Below are 23,823 nucleotides of genomic sequence, written 5' to 3'. Positions count from 1 at the left end.
TATTCTGACCTAACTTAGTTACATTGCTTTTTATTTTGTTTGCTATTTAACTCAAAATCAGTTTATTAAATTGATTTGGATCCTTTCTTGTCATTTTACAATATATTTAGGGCATGATTCCGTAAGGAACACAGTTGCATGCAATTGGTGGATTGTTGCATTCTGCACATGTGTATGCATTGCAGTGTGCGTGCATGAACTAGCAATTGTGATCTGAACTGTGATTGCAGAGGCTATGCAGACCCAGAGCAGAGTGACTGACAGGAAGTGCTGTATGTTGGTGGTGATGGGGGGTTGGTCGGGCAAACACAGGCATTCTAGTGTATTTCAATGGCTTTGCATGGGCATGTATAAATTATCCACTGTGTGGCCATAAGCAGCCATAGCACTGATAGCGTACGTGGCTAGTAGCAATTTCTGAGTAAGGTCAGGGCTTGTGCAAGTGTGCATATGGGTCCAATGTTACTCGATGTAACTGATTGTTTTGCTGTGTTACCCCATATATGGACGTGAGTAAGCGGAAGTGGGCATCCTTATATCAGGCTGTGGAGCACATTCAGACCTGTTCGCTAGGGCACGATCACTCGCTCTGAGCGATTTTCACCCATCTGCGCATGCGTATAATTTGCAGTGCACGTGTGCAAGCCAGTCTTTATGATCTGATTTTGGTTGCTCGTATGCCACTATTTGGTTGCTACTTTGAGTGACAGATAGCGCCGTTTGTGGGTGGTAACAAGGGAAGTTGCTTGTGAACGGGGAAGTGAATGTGCAAACGCAGGCTGGTCTGCCCACCATAATGCCATTTAAAGGGCATGCATAATTTGCAAAGTAGCGTCATTGTACACGTCATCTGCATGTATTTCAACCCACACTGATCGCAGTGCTTGCGGCAGGCTAAGGCAACCCCAAGGGCTGTGAGCAGCTCCGATGGCTCTCGATGGTCCCTATTAATCCTTCATTTCCTGGAGATGACGTGTTGCGAGTGGGAAGGGGGTGTCTATAGACACTTGCGAGCGCACTTTTCTGTAGCTCGCTAAAACATAGTGGATGTCTTTGCGCGACGCAGTGCGAGCACTTCATTGAAATATCCAACCCCTTTTTGTCAGCAAGCGATCGCATCTTGCGTGTGGGTCTGAATGAGGTCCTATATACGCAATGTGAATGTAAACCTTTATATAGCAGCACTGATATTAGCAACTGCATTGTGTGCATATAAGCAGAATTGCGATTCGTAGTGAATCAGGCTCTTAGGACCTCATTCAGAGTCGGTCGTTGCGGCCGCACGTTCGTACACAGCTGATGTTCGCTAAACTGCGCATGCGGAAAGTTCGCAATGCGCGTGCACAAACTAGCTGTTACGATCAGGAATTTCTCTCTCCTTGAACACAGTCAGGTCATTAGTTTGAGTGACAGATTGAACCATTTGTGGGTGGTAACGGGAAGGTGCTTGAAAACGGGGGAGTGGAGATCCGAACGCAGGCGTGCCTAATTATGCGAACGGCATTTAATGGGAGTGCATAATTAACAAAGTAGTGTCATGGCACATGTGACAGGGGAGGTTTGTACACTGACTTGATCGTAGTGCTTAAGAGAGGGTATGGTCAACCTTAAGCTCTACGACCAGCTCCGATGGTTCCCGATGGTCGCGATTAATCCTTAAATCCCAGGAGATGACGTGTGTTATGAACGAGAAGGAGGCATGCTTTAGTCTTATGACCGCTTCTTACCCTCGGTCGTTCAGCAAACGATCTCATCTTTGGACCGCAACTTGTGATCGCTTCATTTGCATATCCAGCCCCTTTCCCCTACGACCATGCGGCCGCAACGACCGACTCTGAATGAGGTCCTTAGTGCCTTGGGAACTCATCTCAATTCTTATACTACTTACAGGTGTATTCTGCTTTTCATATTTCAGATTATTTATTAATAACTTAAAGGTGAGCACAATCTATATTTCCATTCCTTGCTCATCTGGGAGGTTGGTGACTTCTGTAACATACTGTATGTAGATACTTCCACAGGGAATATTAAGAGAGAAGGGGGACCAGATGGAAATGTTACATGGGCTCCCTCTTCTGTTAATATGCCCCTTCTCTATCCAGGATCACACGGAGTAGACTCTGGCACAGTGTCAACCTTTACTGTGTATTTGCTGGTCTCCGGGAAAATGGTGCAGTGAACATGTGATCTGATTACTAAACAAATGCAAATTGAAGGGCTTATAGGGGAATTCAATATGGAGCGAAAACTTTGTTTTTGCGTTAATATCGCACCTATGACGTCATTATCGCAGGTTTTAGTTTTACACCGTATTCAATTTCAAAGACTTTTTGCAGGTTCGAAAAGTCTTTGAAAAAAACGGGGATAACTATTCACCATTGAATAGATGTCGAAAAAAAGTGCAGAATTGGGGTTTAGGGGTGCAGGCTTAAAAAATAATAGCCTGCACCCCTGGGAATGTCATTTTAAAAATAACTGTGTAAAAAAAAGTTTTTTAAAAAAAATAGGGACACCCCAAAAAATTAATTTAAAAATTGGGGTGAAAAAAAAATTGGAAAAAATTGTTTAACATTAGGGAAATAGGTTCAGGGCTATTCTGCAAGTATGCGGCAGGTGTATTCTAGAATAGAATTATAGCGGCAGGTGCACAAATGCAGAATTTTTAAAAAATTACTTTAGGGACAGCAAAATATGCTAGTACCCATTTTCATGTACCCCAAATTTGATGGGACCACTTAAAAAAACGAAAAAAATAACCTAAGTGCTCTTCTGCATCACTTCTTCAATGTCAGGAAAAAAACACCTGCCGCAGCTATTTAAATCTAATACAGGGGTATCCATAGTGATCCCCCATATTTTTACAACTCTAGGGGGGTCCTACAATTTTTTCAAGGAAAATGTAGTTTTTTTACGCAAATCCCACTTTGCAGATTCCCGTTTTCGGAGGTTTTATATTGAATACGGGGATAAAGCGGGTACGCGCCCGATACTTTATCCCAGAAAAATCTCCAAAGTGGAGCGAAAAGTCCAGCACGGACTTTTCGCTCCCATATTGAATAAACCTGTATGAGTAGTTTTTCATGAAAACTGCTCCAAATGCCCTTTGTTTCATTTAAGTGCAGCTAAAATATTGTGAACTCAGTTTCACATTTTATTTTAGTAAAAAAAAAAATAATGACAGCCCTAGGTGTTAAAAGGTAATAATAACATATTTTGAGGGTTAAATAAATGTGTATCATCTATTACCTGTATGATACAGTATTAAATGTAGACAGCAATTTCAGTACCTGTGTGTATCCAAGAAAATTCAGTAATTGTGCCATAGGAAGTGTAGTGACAGAATGGAGATCTCCAATAAAACCGGCCACCTTACCATGCACCAAGCATGCATAATTCGGAGCTGTCAGCTTAGGCCCAGACAGTATCTGTAGAACATCCTTTATAACTTTCATTATATGTCCACAAGAATCATACGCGTGATATCCCAGAGTAACATTGGGTAGAATATCCGGGTTACTGTTAATGTCATCAATGGCCAATATAAAAGCTTGGAGCTGCTGATATTCTCTCAGTTGAACACTGTAAAAAAATAATCCATACTGATTATCATAATAAAGCAACTCATACTGTACATGTAATACAGTAATGCACAAACAATTCTAATACAGTATTACAGTATGCACTGTATAAATATAAAAACTGTAACTAAATAATATCTATAGAGGTGATTAGTTATAATGTCATCATTTCAGTTTTCTTTAAGAAAACTTGTGAATTAGAAAGAAAACAACACTTTATTTTCTGAATAATAATGTCCTGTACATTCATAGTTTTTTTTGGATTAAATAACCTATATAGAGCCTATGACCTTTAATCTCATATCTTTAAAAGTCCTCACAAATCCTAGGTGACTCTTTTTTACAATTTGCAATTTGCAGAGAAGAAACATGAGCGCACAATACAATGACATAGAAAGTGCAAATAGCGTGTTCCATACCACAAGTAAAGTGGAAAACTACATTACTTGTATAATTAAGAAAAATACAGACTCCTGTGGTCATGTATTAACATGCAATATCTAACAGTCTGAAAAAGACTCCGGATGTATTAACAAATCAAATTAATTGTGAAGCTCTATACTGTATAGCTGACAAATATGTACATTGAGGTCAGCATATATTGTCCCTTACAGACTTTTTCCAGGTGCCCATGGCTGACTGGACGCATTTATGAAACAATATAAAAACGGATATTTTAGGGAAGTTATCTTAGAAAATAAAACCCACCATCACTATACAGTTGAATACACATCAGTACATATTGCTGTACTGTATATCATTATAGTTCTGGGGAGAGAGATTGCCAGATGTGCCTAATATGTATTTAATATCTGGCACTCTATTCCCTCCCAATAACCTATATTATTGCCCCTTCAGTGTCTCTACTTATTAGTACATATGCTCCCATGTACTCTCTTTATTTGTTGGTCACTCATGGCAGCATTCTTGGCCCTCTGCTCTACCCCATTTGTTCATGCTGATCTCAAAAACCCCTACAGCTTCCACTACAGTCTCTGTGTGGCCAATGCTTAATTCTACCTGTCATCTCAAATGTATTTCCTTCTCTTTTATTCCGTATCTGCCAAATTATATAATATATAATGGTAATATATTTTGTATATCGGAAAATTTATTTATTTTTAGATTGTATATGGATATTTAATGTATTTTTTATATATACATCTGATGCTGATATTTTAATTAATTTATTTTCATTTTTATTTATTTTATATATTTGGTGGCTAGACTAGTCAATTCTTATTCACCAATTTACATAATATAAATAATTTAATATATCATATTTATGAAAATAACAAATAATAAATACATAAATAATTAACTATTTATCTTTCTATAAATATTAAGATTATAGATATCTACAAATGCTATGTTATGCATTCATTATAATTTATCCTCTCTTAATTGCATAATGTATATTTGATATTAAATCCTGACACTATTATGTCATATTTTTGCTAGGACATTAGACTATAGCTAAATTATTTTGACAAATTACTGTGTTTTTGTGTATAGTATGATGATTTCTTTAGATATAATTTGTTTAAATTGTTCTGCAATAGTGCTTATTGTGGCTATAGGTTAAATGAGACCACTCTCAGCTGAATATTAAGATGAGCCACTGAAGAGTTACACAGATTAATTAATTAATTAATTAATTAATTAAACAATCATTTCTGCTTTGGTGCTATTTAAGTTATTCAGCTGATGGATGTCAGCAATCCAGCTTGAAAAAGGCTATGGTCTGTAGCCAAAACATGTTGCTGGTCCCTCACACATTAACCGGTGATCCATCCTGGGCTCGGCACCCTACACTGAGTACCACCTGACTGGTTGACAGACCGGCGCTGCCTATTCTACCTCAGCCTAAAATCTAAAGTAACTCTGGATATGCAAGATGGCTGTGATCAGTGCTGACATACATGTTCACTATTTCCGGCTCCCTACATACTGTACCATATATGCTGCCTTCAGTGCTTTAAGATGGGGGCTGTGAGCTTCTCGCAGCAGACCATTACACCTATACCACTGTCATCGTTCTGAGACAAAAGCCGTGAGCATCTTTTGGAGATTGATTATACTGGAATCGCCCCTTCCTGCAGTGCCCCGATTAGCCTTAAGGTATAGCCTTGAATACAGGGTGACAGTGAGTATTCAATACCAATAATGTGCTATTGATATACACAGATATACGGAGTCTAATGCACAGCAGTTCATATATAAGGATACAGAATCTCACATAGACATAATAATTTCCTTTAAGTATATCATATGTTGGGTTATTTTTATTATCAATAACCAGAGGAGAACTGTTATATGTTTATTTTTCTGAAAGGATCTCTGGGGTAATTTTTTTGGTTACTAATGTGTATCAGCCATTTGGATACTTACTCATTCATTGGATATATCATTGGCTACATTAAGGCTGGATACTTTTTATGATTCTAATGACTTTCTATTTATTTTTTTTATTCTGTGTATTTTTTATGAGTCTGGTCAACTCTTGTATACGCTGATTGAACCTTTTATAAATTATAATCTTTATGCTAAATAGTACTTATTGTGTAATTGTTTATATTTATTTATTTAATTTAATGGGATTTGTATGCTGCTATATAGCCCTAATGAATAAATTACATCTATTTTGTTATGCCTCAATTTGATGTGTGCTTTCCTGGTGTCCCAGCTTAAATATTAAGGTGCAGTATTCTATTGTTCTAATTTACACAAATGCAAATAGCTCAAGACTGTGAGGCAATAGAGCCTAGGGACAAAAACATTGTTACACTGTCGTAAAATGTTGCAAACCAGAAATATTTTGGCTTAAAATAGGTAAATTTGAAATAAAAAAATGTATATATCTGAAACCTGAGATTTCTTTCCAACTGAGATAGTGAATCCTGAAAAGTCATAATTTTCACAAATAAAACGCTCTGTAAACCCCTTAATGTATTGTAATGCGAAGCAATGAATCGTAATACAATGTAGTGTGAAAATATAGATGGAGGAGGCTGTTATAATAAGAAACATAGGTTTACTAAAGAACTCAAAAATGTACATACAACCAAAAATAATTTCAAGTAACTACTATGAGAAGCTTGCATAAACAAAAAATAAAGACAAAACTGACATGAACACAAGGAATCATATATAATGATAATTACTGATGATTAGAGTCAATGTGCATCACAAAGTGATGGGAGCAGGCTCTCCACATCAAAAAAACAAGAAGTGAACGTCTAATGTCACTTTGGCAGCAGAGATAAATGGGTCAGCGGTCTATTTAAGCAAATAAATGGACAAGGTGAAATTTAGCAACTGATCAGGTTGCACTTTTGTAGGTAACCTCTTGTAACTGATGATTTGCTGGATGTTAAGTACATGCAAGTGTACTTGTAGACGAGCAGCTGTAATTATGATGGTATGTAGAAAGTATGATCCACAAAAACAGTGATGTGCTGCAGATGTTAATTGTTAAAGTTAGCGGCGTCCCGCTAATGGATGATAGATCGTGCCCGGGGTGTAGATCTTTCTGGGGTAGGAGTACGGGAGTGTGGAGGAAGCCAGACAGCAAGTCTCAGGGCTGTGCTGCCCATCTCCGAACTCTGCAGCGGCACTGGTTTAAATGCATGGATGCGCGCCGCCAGCAATGACGGGGTGGGCTGCGTGAGCCTGGGGAGGAGATCTAACAGCGGCGGCTCATTGGAGAACCAGGTGCCGTGACCCCCTACGGTGTGAGACTTGCCTCCTGGGGCTCAACAGGGATCCTGATCTACCCCTGCCGGCTTAGTTGATTGAAGTCCTCTGTTGCACTGGTGGATGGCTTCTGGGTCACGTGTGCATTTCTGGCTACTCGTGATGCCTCTGCTGAGGTTGTGAACTGGAGTCCTGGTGTGTCTCAAAGATGATTGCGCTTGATGTAACAGGTACTGCAACGCGTTTCAACCCTCTTAGGGTCATCTTCAAAGCAATGTGGCATGGGGATGGGTCTGTATCCTGGGGTTATAAATAGTCAAAAAAGTTCCACCTCTTTTTAATTGTTTTACTGCTTGATCAGTGTGGGTAATTGTCAATTGACAATGTCCATCAATTAAGTGGAAAGCATGTCAATCATTATTGAGCTGTATTTAACATGTATATTCACATACATAATGAGAAGCCAGTGATGTTATTATTACCAATTCAAGGTAGCATAACCATATTTGCTCGATTTAATTAATTGAATGGGAGGTTGTCAGTCATGATTAGGCTTATGCTAGTGTGCATCTGGCATGCATTTGACAAAAAAGCAGGCATATTGTTAATGCAAATTTAGTTTAAAAAATGGCATCATGTAGACGTATCAAGATTGTGATGTACTACTAAGGTATCCATATAGTGGATGAGCTCTGTATTAAGGGAATTAAATAGTAAATAGCTAGTAACTAAATAGCAGATCTAGACCTGATATATACTCAATGTGTTAATTTGTGGTTCTAACCATCACACACGATTGATCTTATCTCATTGTCTCTATTTAGCCCAATAGGGTGGAGAGTCCCCATAATAATCATAATCCGCAGTTCTTCTTTATTGATTTGTTTTATATAATCTCCACCTCTCCAGTTTGGTTTTACAAGTTTGAGGGTGGTGAAATCAAGGGCCGTGGGGTCTGAATTGTGATAGGTTTTGAAGTGTGTTGATATGGGGTGCTCCTCACACTGTTTTCTAATGTTTCGTATATGTTCATTTACCCTTAATTTAAATGGATGTATCGCTCTTCCTACGTACTGTTTTGGACAGGGGCACTGTAATAGATAAACCACACCTTTGCTACTGCATGTTAGGTTATCTTGTATCTTGAATATTGTTTTGTTGGCTGTGGACTGTATAGATTTAGTAGGAATAGTACTTCTTTTCTTCTTAATGTTACATGCCTGACAATTTCCACAGTAGAAAAAAAACCCATTTGTATTAACCTGGGTGTTGTGCTTCCAGATATTCGTAAGGGTGTTTCGTGTCAGGCTTGTTGGCAGAAAATGATTTCTAACCACTTTGGTTCTTAGGTCTGGAGCTTTTCGGAACACTATTCGGGGTTTCGGGGGTAAACATGTGCATAGAATCTCGTCTCCCAGGAGTAGTGGCCAGTGTTTGTTCACTATTTTCTTAATCTGATGTGCTTGACTGTTAAACTGTGTCACAAAGAAAATGTCTTTGTTAGTGTCTGTGTTACAAGTTTTGGTTTTGTACTTTAGTTATGGACTTCTACTTAGTGCTTACACTGTTTGAAATACTGATTGAACTTTGTTCATATTATACTTTTTCTCTAGCAATTGTGATTGAAGTATATCACCATGTGTTACATAGTCACTAAGTTTGGAACAGTTACGCCTTATTCTTTTGAATTCTTTTGTTAATAAAGCCAGATCAAGGGAGTTATGGAATACAGGCAAGGGCATTTTTAATCTAAGCACCCTTACACTGACGGAAGACCACATATCCATTCTAGACAAAGGTCTTAAATTTGCCCCCACTAAACACCCAGATAAGTTCAAAACCTACTTGGATATCCACAAATTTGCAAGAAAATTAACCCTTAAACGGTTCTTCCAGCAACAACCATTACCTCTGCACCATCCGAATCCAGACAGTTTCATACATACCGAACACAAGCCCCCATCAAAATTATACCCAGTACATGCAATGGGTAACCACATTTCGACATTCACCAATATGTTAGTGAAGGATTTAGGGAAATTAATTGATAACAAACTAAAACAGAGACACAACAATATAACTAAAGCAGAACAAGAAGCCCTAGAGGATCTCAAAACCAACACAAATATAGTCATAAAAACCAGAGAATAAGGGGGGGTATCATCATCTTAGATAAAAATAATTACATTAGAGAATCATAGAAAATATTAGATGATACCACTACATACCAGCTATTGACTAAGCACCCAACAAAAGATTACCAACATGAATTGTACAAATTACTCCAAGAAGGCCTAGAAAAAGGCATCCTCACCACCAAAGAACATGATTTCCCTTATAATATGCATCCAATTATCCCAGTTTTTTACCACCTCCCTAAAGTCCACAAAGACCCCAAAAACCCACCAGGTCGACCTATTGTATCAGGGATTAAATTCACTTACCTCAAATCTTTCACAATACTTGGATACCTTCTTGCAAACATATGTGAAACAACAAAGGTCCTATCTTCAAGATACCACCAGTATACTTAACAAATTGACAGAAATAGTTTGGGATCAGGACCTCTGGCTCGCCACTTGTGACGTTGCATCATTATACTCTGTGATTAAACATGAACAAGGCCTGATAAGTACCAAACACTATCTAGACCATGACCCCAAGATGACTACCAGACAATCAGACTTCATTCTCAAAAGTATCAGTTTAATTTTGTCACACAATTACTTATGGTTTGAAGATCAGTTCTACCTACAGACAACGGGTACAGCTATGGGGATGAGGTTTGCCCCTAGCTAAGCTAACCTATTCATGAGTTTTTGGGAGGACAACTACATCTGGTCCCAGCATGGCTTTGGTGCAAACCTCGTCCTTTGGGCCCAATACATTGACTATATCATCTTCATATGGAGAGGTGACGAAGAATCACTTAAAACCTTCATAACATACATTAATGATAATGAACATAATCTGTTATTCACAACAAATTATAACAAAATAAATGTAGAGTTTCTTGATCTCAGCATTTTTATTGAGAATAACCAGATCCAGACTAACACATTTAGAAAACAGGTAGCCATCAATAGTTTTATCCTAGCAACCTGCAGCCACCATCCCAGCTGGTTGGATGGGATACCCACCGGACAATTCAAAAGAATAAGGCGTAACTGTTCCAAACTTAGTGACTATGTAACACAGGGTGATATACTTCAATCACAATTGCTAGAGAAAAAGTTTAATATGAACAAAGTTTAATCAGCATTTCAAACAGTGAAAGCACTAAGTAGAAGTCCATAACTAAAGTACAAAAACAAAACTTGTAACACAGACACTAACAAAGACATTTTCTTTGTGACACAGTTTAACAATCAAGCACATCAGATTAAGAAAATAGTGAACAAACACTGGCCACTACTCCTGGTAGACGACATTCTATGCACATGTTTACCCCCGAAACCCCGAATAGTGTTCCGAAAAGCTCCAGACCTAAGAACCAAAGTGGTTAGAAATCATTTACCACCAACAAGCCTGACACAAAACACCCTTACGAATATCTGGAAGCACAACACCCAGGTTAATACAAATGGGGGTTTTTCTACTGTGGAAATTGTCAGGCATGTAACATTAAGAAGAAAAGAAGTACTATTCCTACTAAATCTATACAGTCCACAGCCAACAAAACAATATTCAAGATACAAGATAACCTAACATGCAGTAGCAAAGGTGTGGTTTATCTATTACAGTGCCCCTGTCCAAAACAGTACGTAGGAAGAACGATCCGTCCATTTAAATTAAGGGTAAATGAACATATACGAAACTTTAGAAAACAGTGTGAGGAGCAAATATGGTTATGCTACCTTGAATTGGTAATAATAACATCACTGGCTTCTCATTATGTATGCGAATATACGTGTTAAATAGAGCTCAATAATGATTGGCAAGCTTTCTACCTAATTGATGGACATTAATAATGATTGACACGCTTTCCACTTAATTGATGGATATTGTCAATTGACAATTACCCACACTGATCAAGCAGTAAAACATTTAAAAAGAGGTGGGACTTTTTTGATTATTTATAACCCCAGGATACAGACCCATCCCCATGCCACATTGCTTTGAAGAAGATCGTAAGAGGGTTGAAACGCATTGCAGTACCTGTTACATCAAGCGCAATCACCTTTGAGACACACCAGGACTCCAGTTCACACCCGCAGCAGAGGCATCACAATTAGCCAAATATGCACACGTGACCCAGAAGCCGTCCACCAGTGCAACAGAGGACTTCAATCAACTAAGCCGGCAGGGGTAGAGCAGGATCCCTGTTGAGCCCCATGAGGTAAGTCTTAAGTCTCACACTGGTGGGGGTCACAGCAACTGGTTCTCCATCGAGCCGCCGCTGTCAGATCTCCTCCCCAGGCTCACGCAGCCCACCCCATCATTGCTGGCGGCGCGTGTCTGTTCATTCGGACCTGTGCTGCCGCAGAGTTCTGAGACGGGCAGCACAGCCCTGAGACTTGCTGTCCGGCTTTCTCCACACTCCCGTACTCCTACCCCAGGAAGATCTACACCCCGGGCACGATCTATCATCCATCAGCGGGACACCGCTAACTTTAACAATTAACATCTGCAGCACATCACTGATTTTGTGGATCATACTTTCTACATACCATCATGTTTACAGCTGCTCGTCTACAAGTACACTTGCATGTACTTAACATCCAGCAAATCATCAGTTACAAGAGGTTACCTACAAAAGTGCAACCTGATCAGTTGCTAAATTTCACCTTGTCCATTTATTTGCTTAAATAGACCGCTGACCCATTTATCTCTGCTGCCAAAGTGACATTAGATGTTCACTTCTTGTTTTTTTGATGTGGAGAGCCTGCTCCCATCACTTTGTGATGCACATTGACTCTAATCATCAGTAATTATCATTATATATGATTCTTTGTGTTCATGTCAGTTTTGTCTGTATTTTTTGTTTATGCAAGCTTCTCATAGTAGGTACTTGAAATTATTTTTGGTTGTATGTACATTTTTGAGTTCTTTAGTAAACCTATGTTTCTTATTATAACAGCCTCCTCCATCTATATTTTCACACTACATTGTATTATGATTCATTGCTTCGCATTACAATACATTAAGGGGTTTACAGAGTGTATTTTTACCTTTTTACTTTGTTTCTATATAGGAAGTTAGATACTCCTTCCCAACAAACGCAGCTCAGCCGTACAATAGGCTACAGCTCAGTGCGCAATTGTTCTTTTACCTTCCCGCATCTGATCCAGTATCTATTTACTTATTGCAGCAAGAGCTATTAATAATTACTGTAGATGGGCCCCTTCAGGAACATAAAGCAACCAGTCTTTTCGCACAACTCAACAATGAAGATCAGCATATTAATAAAATAAATGATTTCTTCTCAACATTCATCAAATTAGAGAAAACAACAGCACAAGAAAATAAATTGTTGTGGGACATACAAACCCTTGAGTGGTACCAGAAAAACCTCCTGATACCCAAAGGTCTAACAATCAAGAAAACACCATCTAGCTACATTGAAAACACCAAATTCACAGACGCATGGAACACCATAACCAAAGAGTGCTCATTTAGATTAATGCAACTGCTCATTGTAACACACAAAGAATGTTTAACAAATCTCAATGAAGAGATAGAACAGCTCAATAAACTTCTAGCACCACATGAAAAAGACAAAGAATTTGATACATTACTGGAATTAACTTTAGACAAAATAAATAGAGGAGAAGACAAGATCATCTCAATAAAAAAGAAAAAAATTCTCAGGGACAAATACGGACCCCCAAAAAACTACCCAGATCTAGTACTACTTCACACAAACCTATTAAACGTACCCCTCACCATACAAACAAAAGGAAAATTAGGAACAACAAGTCCAAACCTGTGACACATGAAGCAACAGGTACTCCAATCTATAAGAGATTAAATCTAACATACCAGGAGTACCAAACACGTATTCATGCAAAGGAGAAATTACAAAAGAACGAACATATCAGTTCAATTAACGAATTATCCACAGTTTCATCAGTACCTGACATTAGTGCACTAAGTGAGGACTCTTTTTCACTTTATTACATAGAAGACAACACTAATCAACAACTAGCAAGACATTCATTGCAAAGAGGGTGGCTAGAGATAGCACCAGAACTCTTGAATTTAACTATACATGAGAATAGCAATTCTAACATACTGTCAGATATCCCTGACCCCAAAGACCAACAAGACATTGTCCCAAAAACACCTTTAAGAGGACAACCACACCAATCTTGTGCAGGTGGTATTTTAGGACAAACAGACCCACTGACCCACCCCCCATCCAAACAAATAAAAATAAAATTAGAAGAGGATGTAGGAGAGGAGAGGGTGTTAAAAAAGCCAGATTAAGGGAGTTAGGGAATACAGGCAAGGGCATTTTTAATCTAAGCAGCCTTACACTGACGGAAGACCACATATCCATTCTAGACAAAGATCTTAAATTTGCCCCCACTAAACACCCAGATAAGCTGAACACCTACTTGGATATCCACAAATTTGCAAGAAAATTAACCCTTAAATGGTTCTTCCAGCAACATCCATTATATCAGCACCATCTGAATTCAGACAGTTTCATACATACAGAACACAATCCCCCATCAAAACTCTACCCAGTACATGCAATGGGTAACCACATTTCCACATTCACCAATATGTTAGTGAAGGATTTAGGGAAATTAATTGATAACAAACCAAAACAGAGACACAACAATATAATTAAAGCAGAACAAGAAGCCCTAGAGTATCTCAAAACCAACACAAATATAGTCATAAAACCAGCAGATAAGGGGGGGTATCATCATCTTTGATAAAAATAATGACATTAGAGAATCACGGAAAATATTAGATGATACCACTACATACCAGCTATTGACTAAGGACCCAACAAAAGATTACCAACATGAATTGTACAAATTATCCAAGAAAGCCTAGAAAAAGGCATCCTCACCACAAAAGAGCATGATTTCCTATATAATATGCATCCCATTATCCCAGTTTTTTACCACCTCCCTAAAGTCCACAAAGACCCCAAAAACCCACCAGGTTGACCTATTGTATCAGTGATCAATTCACTTACCTCAAATCTTTCACAATACTTGGATACCTTCTTACAACCATATTTGAAACAACAAAGGTCCTATCTTCAAGATACCACCAGTACACTTAACAAGTTGACAGAAATAGTTTGGGATCAGGACCTCTGGCTCGCCACAAGTGATGTTACGTCATTATACTCTGTGATTAAACATGAACAAGGCCTGATAAGTACCAAACACTATCTAGACCATGACCCCAAGATGACTAACACACAATCAGACTTCATTCTCAAAAGTATCAGTTTAATTTTTGTCACACAATTACTTATGGTTTGAAGATCAGTTCTACCTACAGACCACAGGTACAGCTATGGGGACAAGGTTTGCCCCAAGCTAAGCTAACCTATTCATGAGTTTTTGGGAGGACAACTACATCTGGTCCCAGCATGGCTTTGGTGCAAACCTCATCCTCTGGACGCGATACATAGACTATATCATCTTCATATAGAGAGGTGACGAAGAATCACTTAAAACCTTCATAACATACATTAATGATAATGAACATAATCTGTTATTCACAACAAATTATAACAAAACAAATGTAGAGTTTCTTGATCTCAACATTTTAATTGAGAATAACCATATCCAGACTAACACATTTAGAAAACAGGTAGACGTCAATAGTTTTATCCTAGCAACAAGCAGCCACCATCCCAGCTGGTTGGATGGGATACCCACCGGACAATTCAAAAGAATAAGGCGTAACTGTTCCAAACTTAGTGACTTTGTAACACAGGGTGATATACTTCAATCACAATTGCTAGAGAAAAAGTATAATATGAACAAAGGGCCTGATTCAGAGCCAAACGCAATTAGTGCTCGCTCATTCAGAAAAAGGGGGTGGCTATTCAAATGAACTATTCGCTCTTTGCGGTCTGTTGCCGCCTCCATGTCTGAATGAGCAAACAAAACATGCGGACATTTATTTGAAAAATATGCCCCCTGGCCACTCGCATCATATGTTATGTCCGCTATTTATTAGATTAATCGAGTACATCGAACAGTGTATGAACTGCTCGCTATTCTTGTGGTTGGTTTTTCCTACCACTTTATTGCGAGCAGTTCTGACTATAAAACAACAAAGTGACGAGGTCAATGTTGCTGCTGTATTAATTATGCACACCCATAAAACGCCCGCTTTGACCTTTAAGCATGCCTGCGTTCTGATCTCCACTCCAAATTTTCAAGCACCTTCCCCTGTTACCACCCACATACACCTCATTCTGTAACTCAAAATAGCAGGCCTTCGCTATATAGCGAACAAACGATTTTCGGCCACACTGACTGGTTCACGCATGCATATTCAAAACCGTACGCATGCGCAGATGGCCGAAAATCGCTCGGAACGAGCGTACTACCACTTACGAGCAGCTCTGAATCAGGCCCAAAGTTCAATCAGCATTTCAAACAGTCAAAGCACTAAGTAGAAGTCCATTACTAAAGTACAAAACCAAATCTTGTAACACAGACACTAACAAAAACATTTTCTTTGTGACACAGTTTAACCATCAAGTACATCAGATTAAGAAAATAGTGAACAAACACTGGCCACTACTCCTGGGAGACGAGATTCTATGCACATGTTTACCCTCGAAACCCCGAATAGTGTTCCGAAAAGCTCCAGACCTAAGAACCAAAGTGGTTAGATATCATTTAAAGTGGTTAGATATCATTTACCTCCAACAAGCCTGACACAAAACACCCTTACGAATATCTGGAAGGACAACACCCAGGTTAATACAAATTGGGGTTTTATCTACTGTGGAAATTGTGAGGCATGTAACATTAAGAAGAAAAGAAGTACTATTCCTACTAAATCTATACAGTCCACAGCCAACAAAACAATATTCAAGATACAAGATAACCTAACATGCAGTAGCAAAGGTGTGGTTTATCTATTACAGTGCCCCTGTCCAAAACAGTATGTAGGAAGAACGATCCATCCATTTAAATTAAATGTAAATGAACATATACGAAACATTAGAAAACAGTGTGAGGAACACCCCATATCAACACACTTCAAAACCTATCACAATTCAGACTCCACGGCCCTTGATTTCACCGCCCTCAAACTTGTAAAAACAAACTGGAGAGGTTTAGATTATATAAAACAAATCAATAAAGAAGAACTGCAGATTATGATTATTATGGGGACTCTCCACCCTATGGGGCTAAATAGAGACAATGAGATAAGATCAATCGTGTGTGATGGTTAGAACCACAAATTAACACATTGAGTATATATCAGGTCTAGATCTGCTATTTAGTTGCTAGCTATTTGCTATTTAATTCCCTTAATACAGAGCTCATCCGCTATATGGATACCTTAGTAGTACATCACAATCTTGATACGTCTACATAATGCAACTTTTTAAACTAAATTTGCATTAACAATATGCCTGCTTTTTTGTCAAATGCATGCCAGATGCACACTAGCATAAGCCTAATCATGACTGACAACCTCCCATTCAATTAATTAAATAGAGCAAATATGGTTATGCTACCTTCAATTGGTAATAATAACATCACTGGCTTCTCATTATGTATGCAAATATACGTGTTAAATACAGCTCAATAATGATTGACAAGCTTTCTACCTAATTGATGGACAATAATAATGATTGACACGCTTTCCACTTAATTGATGGACATTGTCAATTGACAAAAACCCACACTGATCAAGCAGTAAAACAATTAAAAAGAGGTGGGACTTTTTTGACTATTTATAACCCCAGGATACAGACCCATTCCCATGCCACATTGCTTTGAAGAAGACGCTAAGAGGGTTGAAACGCGTTGCAGTACCTGTTACATCAAGCGCAATCATCTTTGAGACACACCAGGACTCCAGTTCACACCCTCAGCAGAGGCATCACGAGTAGCCAGAAACGCACACGTGACCCAGAAGCCGTCCACCAGTGCAACAGAGGACTTTATTCAACTAAGCCGGCAGGGGTAGAGTGGGATCCCGGTTGAGCCCCAGGAGGTAAGTCTCACACTGGAGGGGGTCACGGCACCAGGTTCTCCATCGAGCCGCCACTGTCAGATCTCCTCCCCAGGCTCACGCAGCCCACCCCGTCATTGCTGGCGGCGGGCGTCCATTCATTCGGACCAGTGCCGCCGCAGAGTTTGGAGATGGGCAGCACAGCCCTGAGACTTGCTGTCCTGCTTCCTCCACACTCCCGTACTCCTACCCCAGGAAGATCTACACCCCGGGCATGATCTATCATCCATTAGCGGGACGCTGCTAACTTTAACAATTAACATCTGCAGCACATCACGGTTTTTGTGGATCATACTTTCTACATACCATCATATTTACAGCTGCTCGTCTACAAGTACACTTGCATGTACTTAACATCCAGCAAATCATCAGTAATTATCATTATATATGATTCCTTGTGTTCATGTCAGTTTTGTTTATACAAGCTTTTCATAGTAGGTACTTGAAATTATTTTTGGTTGTATGTACATTTCTTTTTTGAGTTCTTTAGTAAACCTATGTTTCTTATTATAACAGCCTCCTCCATCTATATGTTCACACTACATTGTATTACAATTCATTGCTTCACATTACAATACATTAAGGGGTTTACAGAGCGTGTTTTTACCTTTTTACTTTGTATCTATATAGGAAGTTTGATACTACTTCCCAACAAACGCAGCTCCCCCGTACAATAGGCTACAGCTCAGTGCACAATTGTTCTTTTACTTTCCTAAAATATTAGCATACTGTATACATAAAAATCACTGTCTGCTATGGCTTAAACAGGTCTGCCATTTTTAAAAGGAAGAGAGTAAAAGAGAAATATATAGTATGTGGTTTTGAACTATTAGTATATAGGGGTGATAAGTAAGGGTGTGCACCGGCGACTTTTCGTGTTTTGTGTTTTGGTTTTGGATCTGGATCTTTCTTCGTGTTTTGGATCTGGATTGGTTTGGCCAAAAGCATTCTTCCATGTTTTGGGTTCTGGGTTTTGTGTTTTGGATCTATATTTTTTTTAAAAAAAGCAAAAAAACAGCTAAAATCACAGAATTTGTGTTTTTTTCTGCTCCTATGCTATTATTGTGGGTTTTTCTGCTCCTATGCAATTATTATGCTCAATAACCTTAATTTCCACTCATGTTCAGTCTATTCTGAACACCTCACACCTCACAATAGTGTTTTTATGTCCAAAAGGTTGCACCGAGGTAGCTGGATGACTATGCTAAGCGACACGAGAGGGCGGCACAAACACGTGACCCATCTAGGAGTGATACTGCAGTGGCAGACAAGATGGCAGTTTGAAAAACTAGGCCCCAAACAGTACATAATGCTAAGAAAAAAAAGAGGTGCAAGATGGAATTGTCCTTGGGCCCTCCCACCCACCCTTATGTTGTATAAACAGGACATGCACACTTTAACAAACCAATAATATCAGCGCCAGGGTCTTCCACACAACTGTGACTGAAATGATTGGTTCGTTTGGGCCCCCACAAAACAAGCTGGCAATTAATCTGTCCCTGCACAAACTGGCTCTACGGAGGCAAGATGTCATCCTCATCCTCCTCATCCACCGATTCCTCACCCTCTTCAGTGTTGTGTACATCCTCATCCTCACAGAGTATTAATTTGTCCCCGCTGGAATCCACCACCACAGGTCCCTCTGTACGTTCTGGAGACTGGTCTCCCTGGAAGAGTTGATAATTAATTTTTATGAACATCATCTTCTCCACATTTTGTGGAAGCAACCTCCTACGCCTTTCACTGACAAGGTTCCCGGCTGCACTAAACACTCTTTCGGAGTACACACTGGAGGGGGGGCAACTCAGGTAAAATAGAGCCAGTTTGTACAGGGGCCTCCAAATTGCCTCTTTTTCCTGCCAGTACAGATACAGACTGTCTGACATGCCTACTTGGATGCTGTCACCGATGTAATCCTCCACCATTCTGTCAATGGTGACAGTATCATATGCAGTGACAGTAGACATGTCAGAAATTGTAGCCAGGTCCTTCAATCCGGACCAGACGTCCAAACGTGGTCCTGCCTGCCCGGCATCACTGCTAGTGGGTTGCTTAGGATACCTAAGTTTTTTCCTGGAAGCCCCAGTTGCAGGAGAAAATGAAGAAGGAGCTGTTGACATGTCACATTCCACTCCAGCTGACAGTGTTTTCACCAGCAGGTCTTTGCACATCTGCAGGCTTGTGTCGGCATGAAAGAGAGACACCAAATAGGCTTTAAACCTAAGATCAAGCACAGTGGCCAAAATGTAGTGGTCTGATTTCAACAGATTGACCACCCTGGAATCCTGGGAAAGCGAATGAAGGGCTTCATCCACAAGTACCACATGCCGTGCAGAATCGCTCCATCTTACGACGCTCCGTCTTCATCCACAAGTCCCAAATGTCGAGGGGAATCACTCCGTCCTCCTTCACTTTCTCCAGCTGCTTCTGTAAAAGCCTGATGAGGGGAATGACCTGACTTCACGTGTGGCAAGTTCGAAGGGCTGGAGAACCTTGCACAACTTGGAAATCATTCTCCACTGTGCTTGACTCAGGTGCATACCCCCTCCTTTGCCTATGTCATAGGTGGATGTATAGGCTTGAATGGCCTTTTGCTGCTCCTCCGTCCTCTGAAGCATATAGAGGGTTGAGTTCTACCGCGTCACAACCTCTTGCTTCAGGTGAAGGCGGGGCAGGTTCAAGAGTGTTTGCTGGCGCTCCTGTCTTCGGCACGCAGTCGCTGAATGGCGAAAGTGGGCAGAAATTTTTCGGGCCACCCAAAGCATCTCCTGCATGCCCCTGTCGCTTTTCAGAAAATTCTGCACCACCAAGTTTATTGTGTGAGCAAAACACAGGACGTGCTGGAATTTGCCCTGTTGTAATGCCCACACAATATTGGTGGCGTTGTCAGATATCACAAATCCCCAGGAGAGTCTAAGTGGGGTAAGCCACTGGGCGATGATTTCCCTTAGTTTCTTTAAGAGGTTGTCGGTGGTGTGCCTTTTACTGAAACCGGTGATACACAGCGTAGCCTGCCTTGGAATGTGCTGGCATTTCTGAGATGCTGCTACTGGTGATGCTGCTGTTGTTGCTTCATAAGGTGATACATCTGCTCAGTGGGCTGTCAGTCATATAGTCATTAGTCTGCCCTGTTCCACTTGTCCACATGTCCGTGGTTAAGCGGACATTGGGTACAACCGCATTTTCAGGACACTGAGGACACTTTTCTGACGTTTCTGTACAGTTTCGGTATCGCCTGCCTAGTGAAGTGGAATCTAGAGATTTGGAACCGGGGACACACTACCTCCATCAATTGTCTAAATCCCACTGCACTAATGGCTGATACCGGATGCACATCTAACACAAACATAGCAGTCAAGGCCTCAGTTATACGTTTTGCTTCAGGATGACTGCTCTCCTACTTCATCCTCCTCGTTAAGGACTGTTGGAGGGTCAATTGTTTAGTATAAGTAGTGGTGTTCCTACTTCCTCTCTGGGATGATGAATGACTCCCTGCAGCAGCAACAGCAGCAGAGGCAGCAGTAGGCATTGCAATGCAGGATCCTCCGGAGGAATCCCGGATAGGAGAGTCAGTCATGCCAGTGACATGGCCTGCTGGACTACTTCCGATCCTGACTAAGGAGGAAATTGATGAGGAGGGAGTTGACGGTGTGGTTTGCAGGCGCTTGGATACAACAGGATGAAGGGATTTAGGTGTCCCTGGACTGCTTACAGTCTTAGCCAAAGTTTCTGAACTTGACAGTAACTTTTTATGAACGCGCTGCAGGTGCCGTATAAGGGAGTATGTTCCTAGGTGGTTAACATCCCTACCCCTACTTATTTCACCTTTACATATGGTACATATGGCAAGACAGTTGTTGTCCGGATTTGGATAGAAATATTGCCAGACCATAGAGGTGGAAGGTTTGGTCTTCTGCCAAGGCATGACCGTGATGGGCTTTTTCATCCCATGGACAACAAATGTTTCCCACGCAGCCTGCTTTAAGCAACCACATCACCATCAGAATCCTCCTCGCCAACTTCCTCCTCAGCGCCAGCTACACCAGTATCCTCCTCCTGTTGTACTTCAACAGTGACATCTTCAATTTGCATATCAGCAAGTGGACTGTGGGTGCTCCTTTCATCACTTGCAGGGGGCGTGCAAATGGTGGAAAGAGCCACCTCTTCCCGTCCAGTGCTGGGAAGGTCAGGCATCGCAACCACCACCACACTTGGACTCTCCTTGGGGATTTGTGATATCTTCTTAGAACGCACAGTTTTTCGCTGTGCTTTTGCCAGCTTAACTCATTTGATTTTTTTAGCGGGAGGAGGGCTTCCATCGTCATGTGAAGCTGAACAACTAGTCATGAACATAGGGAAAGACCTTAGCCGTTCCTTGCCACTCCGTGTCGTAAATGGTATATTGGCAAGTTTACATTTCTCTTCAGAGGTCATTTTCCTGAACTTTGTCATTTGGGATTGTATGTGCCCTCTACTATGACATTGGGCATCGGCCTTGGCAGACGACGTTGATGGCATGTTATCGTCTATGTCATAACTAGTGGCAGCAGCTTCAGAACTAGGAGGAAGTGGTTCTTGATCTTTCCCTATTTTATTTTTATCGGAGAAAGTTTGGTCCTCCATTTATGTTGTATTGATATATAAGTGCGGCTAAGGCGCACACAAACACAGAAAATATTTTTTTATTTTTGTTGGAGACTAGTGCACTTTGTGGTTACACCACACTTTAAGAAATGAGCCAGCCAGCTCTTTACATATGGGACACAGGCGCACGCTTGGTGCTGCTCCTTTGTTGATGCACGTGCAGCTACAGTGCACACAATTCACAAAGACAGAAAAAAAATTTTTTTTTTATTCTTTGTGGAGCGCACTTTGAGGGTTACACCACCCTTTAACAGACAGATGCACGCGTGGCACTGCTGCTTTGAGGATGCAAGTACAGTGCAGACAATTCACAAACACAGAATAAAATGTTTTTTTTTTGTTAGAGTGCACTTTGTGGGTTACACCACTCTTTAACAGACAGACGAACGCTTGGCGTTGCTGCTTTGAGGATGCACGTACAGTGCAGACAATTCACAAACACAGAAGAAAATGTTTTATTTTTATTGGAGTGCACTTTGGGGGTTACACCACCCTTTAACAGACAGACGCACACTTGGTGCTGCTGCTTTGAGGATGCAGGTACAGCTACAGCCCACACAATTCACAAAGACAGAAAAAAAAGGAGAACTTTTAATTTTTTGTGGAGTGCACTTTGAGGGTTACACCACCCTTTAATGGACAAGCCAGCCAGCCCTTTACTTATGGGACACAGGCGCACGCTTGGCGCTGCTCCTTTGTTGATGCACGTGCAGCCACAGTGCACACAATTCACAAACACAGAAAATATTTTTTTATTTGGTTTGGAGTAAACTTTGGGGGTTACAGCACCCTTTAATGGTCAAGCCAGTTGGCCCTTTACCTAATACACAGGTGCACGCTTGGCACTACTTTGTTGATGCACGTGCGGCTACTGCGCACACAATTCACAAACACAAAAAAATATTGTTTTTTATTTTTTTTGGAGTGCACTTTGGGGGTTACAGCACCCTTTAACGGACAAGCCAGCCAGCCCTTTACTTATGGGACACAGGCGCACACTTGGTGCTGCTCCTTTGTTGATGCACGTGCAGCCACAGTGCACACAAATCACAAACACAGAAAACATTTTTTTATTTGGTTTGGAGTGCACTTTGGGGGTTACAGCACCCTTTAATGGTCAAGCCAGCCTGCTCTTTACTTATGACACAGGCGCATGCTTGGCGCTACTTTGTTGATGCTCGTGCGGCTACTGCGCACACAATTCACAAACACTTGCACTTGGGGGGAGCACCCCTGATGGACAGAGCATCCCCTGGACAACACTACTGCACCCCTTTAGGACTGGGACACTGCACAGGACTTTGGAGTGGACACAGCCCTTATGGACAACAGCAGCACAGCACAACACAGCCAGCCCCTATGGACTTTGGAGGAATGGACACAGCCCCTATGGACAACATCAGCACAGCACAACACTACACTGCACTACACTACACTACACAGCCCAGCCAGCCCTAACTCCCACCCTCCCTCTTCACTGTCCACAGCCGAGTGAGAAAATGGTGCCGACGTGGGTACCTTATATAGAATCCAAAACCCGTGAGACCCGGAAGGCGGGTTGATGACGTTTTGCCTCGATTTCAGATCTGAGTCTGGTGGGAAACGTCGAGCCTGACTCGGATCGACCTCGGATCGGGGGGGCTCGGGGGGGTTCGGATTTCCGAAATCCAAACCCGCTCACCCCTAGTGATAAGATAACTAGAGATGTGCACCCTCCCATGTTTTA

The 23,823-nt window shown here is 40.7% G+C and overlaps 1 protein-coding gene across 1 annotated transcript in view; it reads right to left on the bottom strand.

Moving 5' to 3' along the window:
- LOC148509561 (vomeronasal type-2 receptor 26-like) overlaps nt 1–23,823 on the bottom strand; it is a 227,550-nt gene that overhangs the window by 145,528 nt on the left and 58,199 nt on the right. The window contains exon 5 of the mRNA XM_088442962.1: nt 3,288–3,579. Coding sequence (XP_088299088.1) covers nt 3,288–3,579 — 292 coding nt within the window. The remainder of the gene's footprint in view (nt 1–3,287; nt 3,580–23,823) is intronic.

This window comes from Taudactylus pleione, unplaced genomic scaffold, assembly GCF_031769625.1.
Source record: "Taudactylus pleione unplaced genomic scaffold, aTauple2 ptg000319l, whole genome shotgun sequence".
Classification (NCBI taxonomy): domain Eukaryota; kingdom Metazoa; phylum Chordata; class Amphibia; order Anura; family Myobatrachidae; genus Taudactylus; species Taudactylus pleione.
This window is presented reverse-complemented; position numbering and strand designations above follow the sequence as displayed.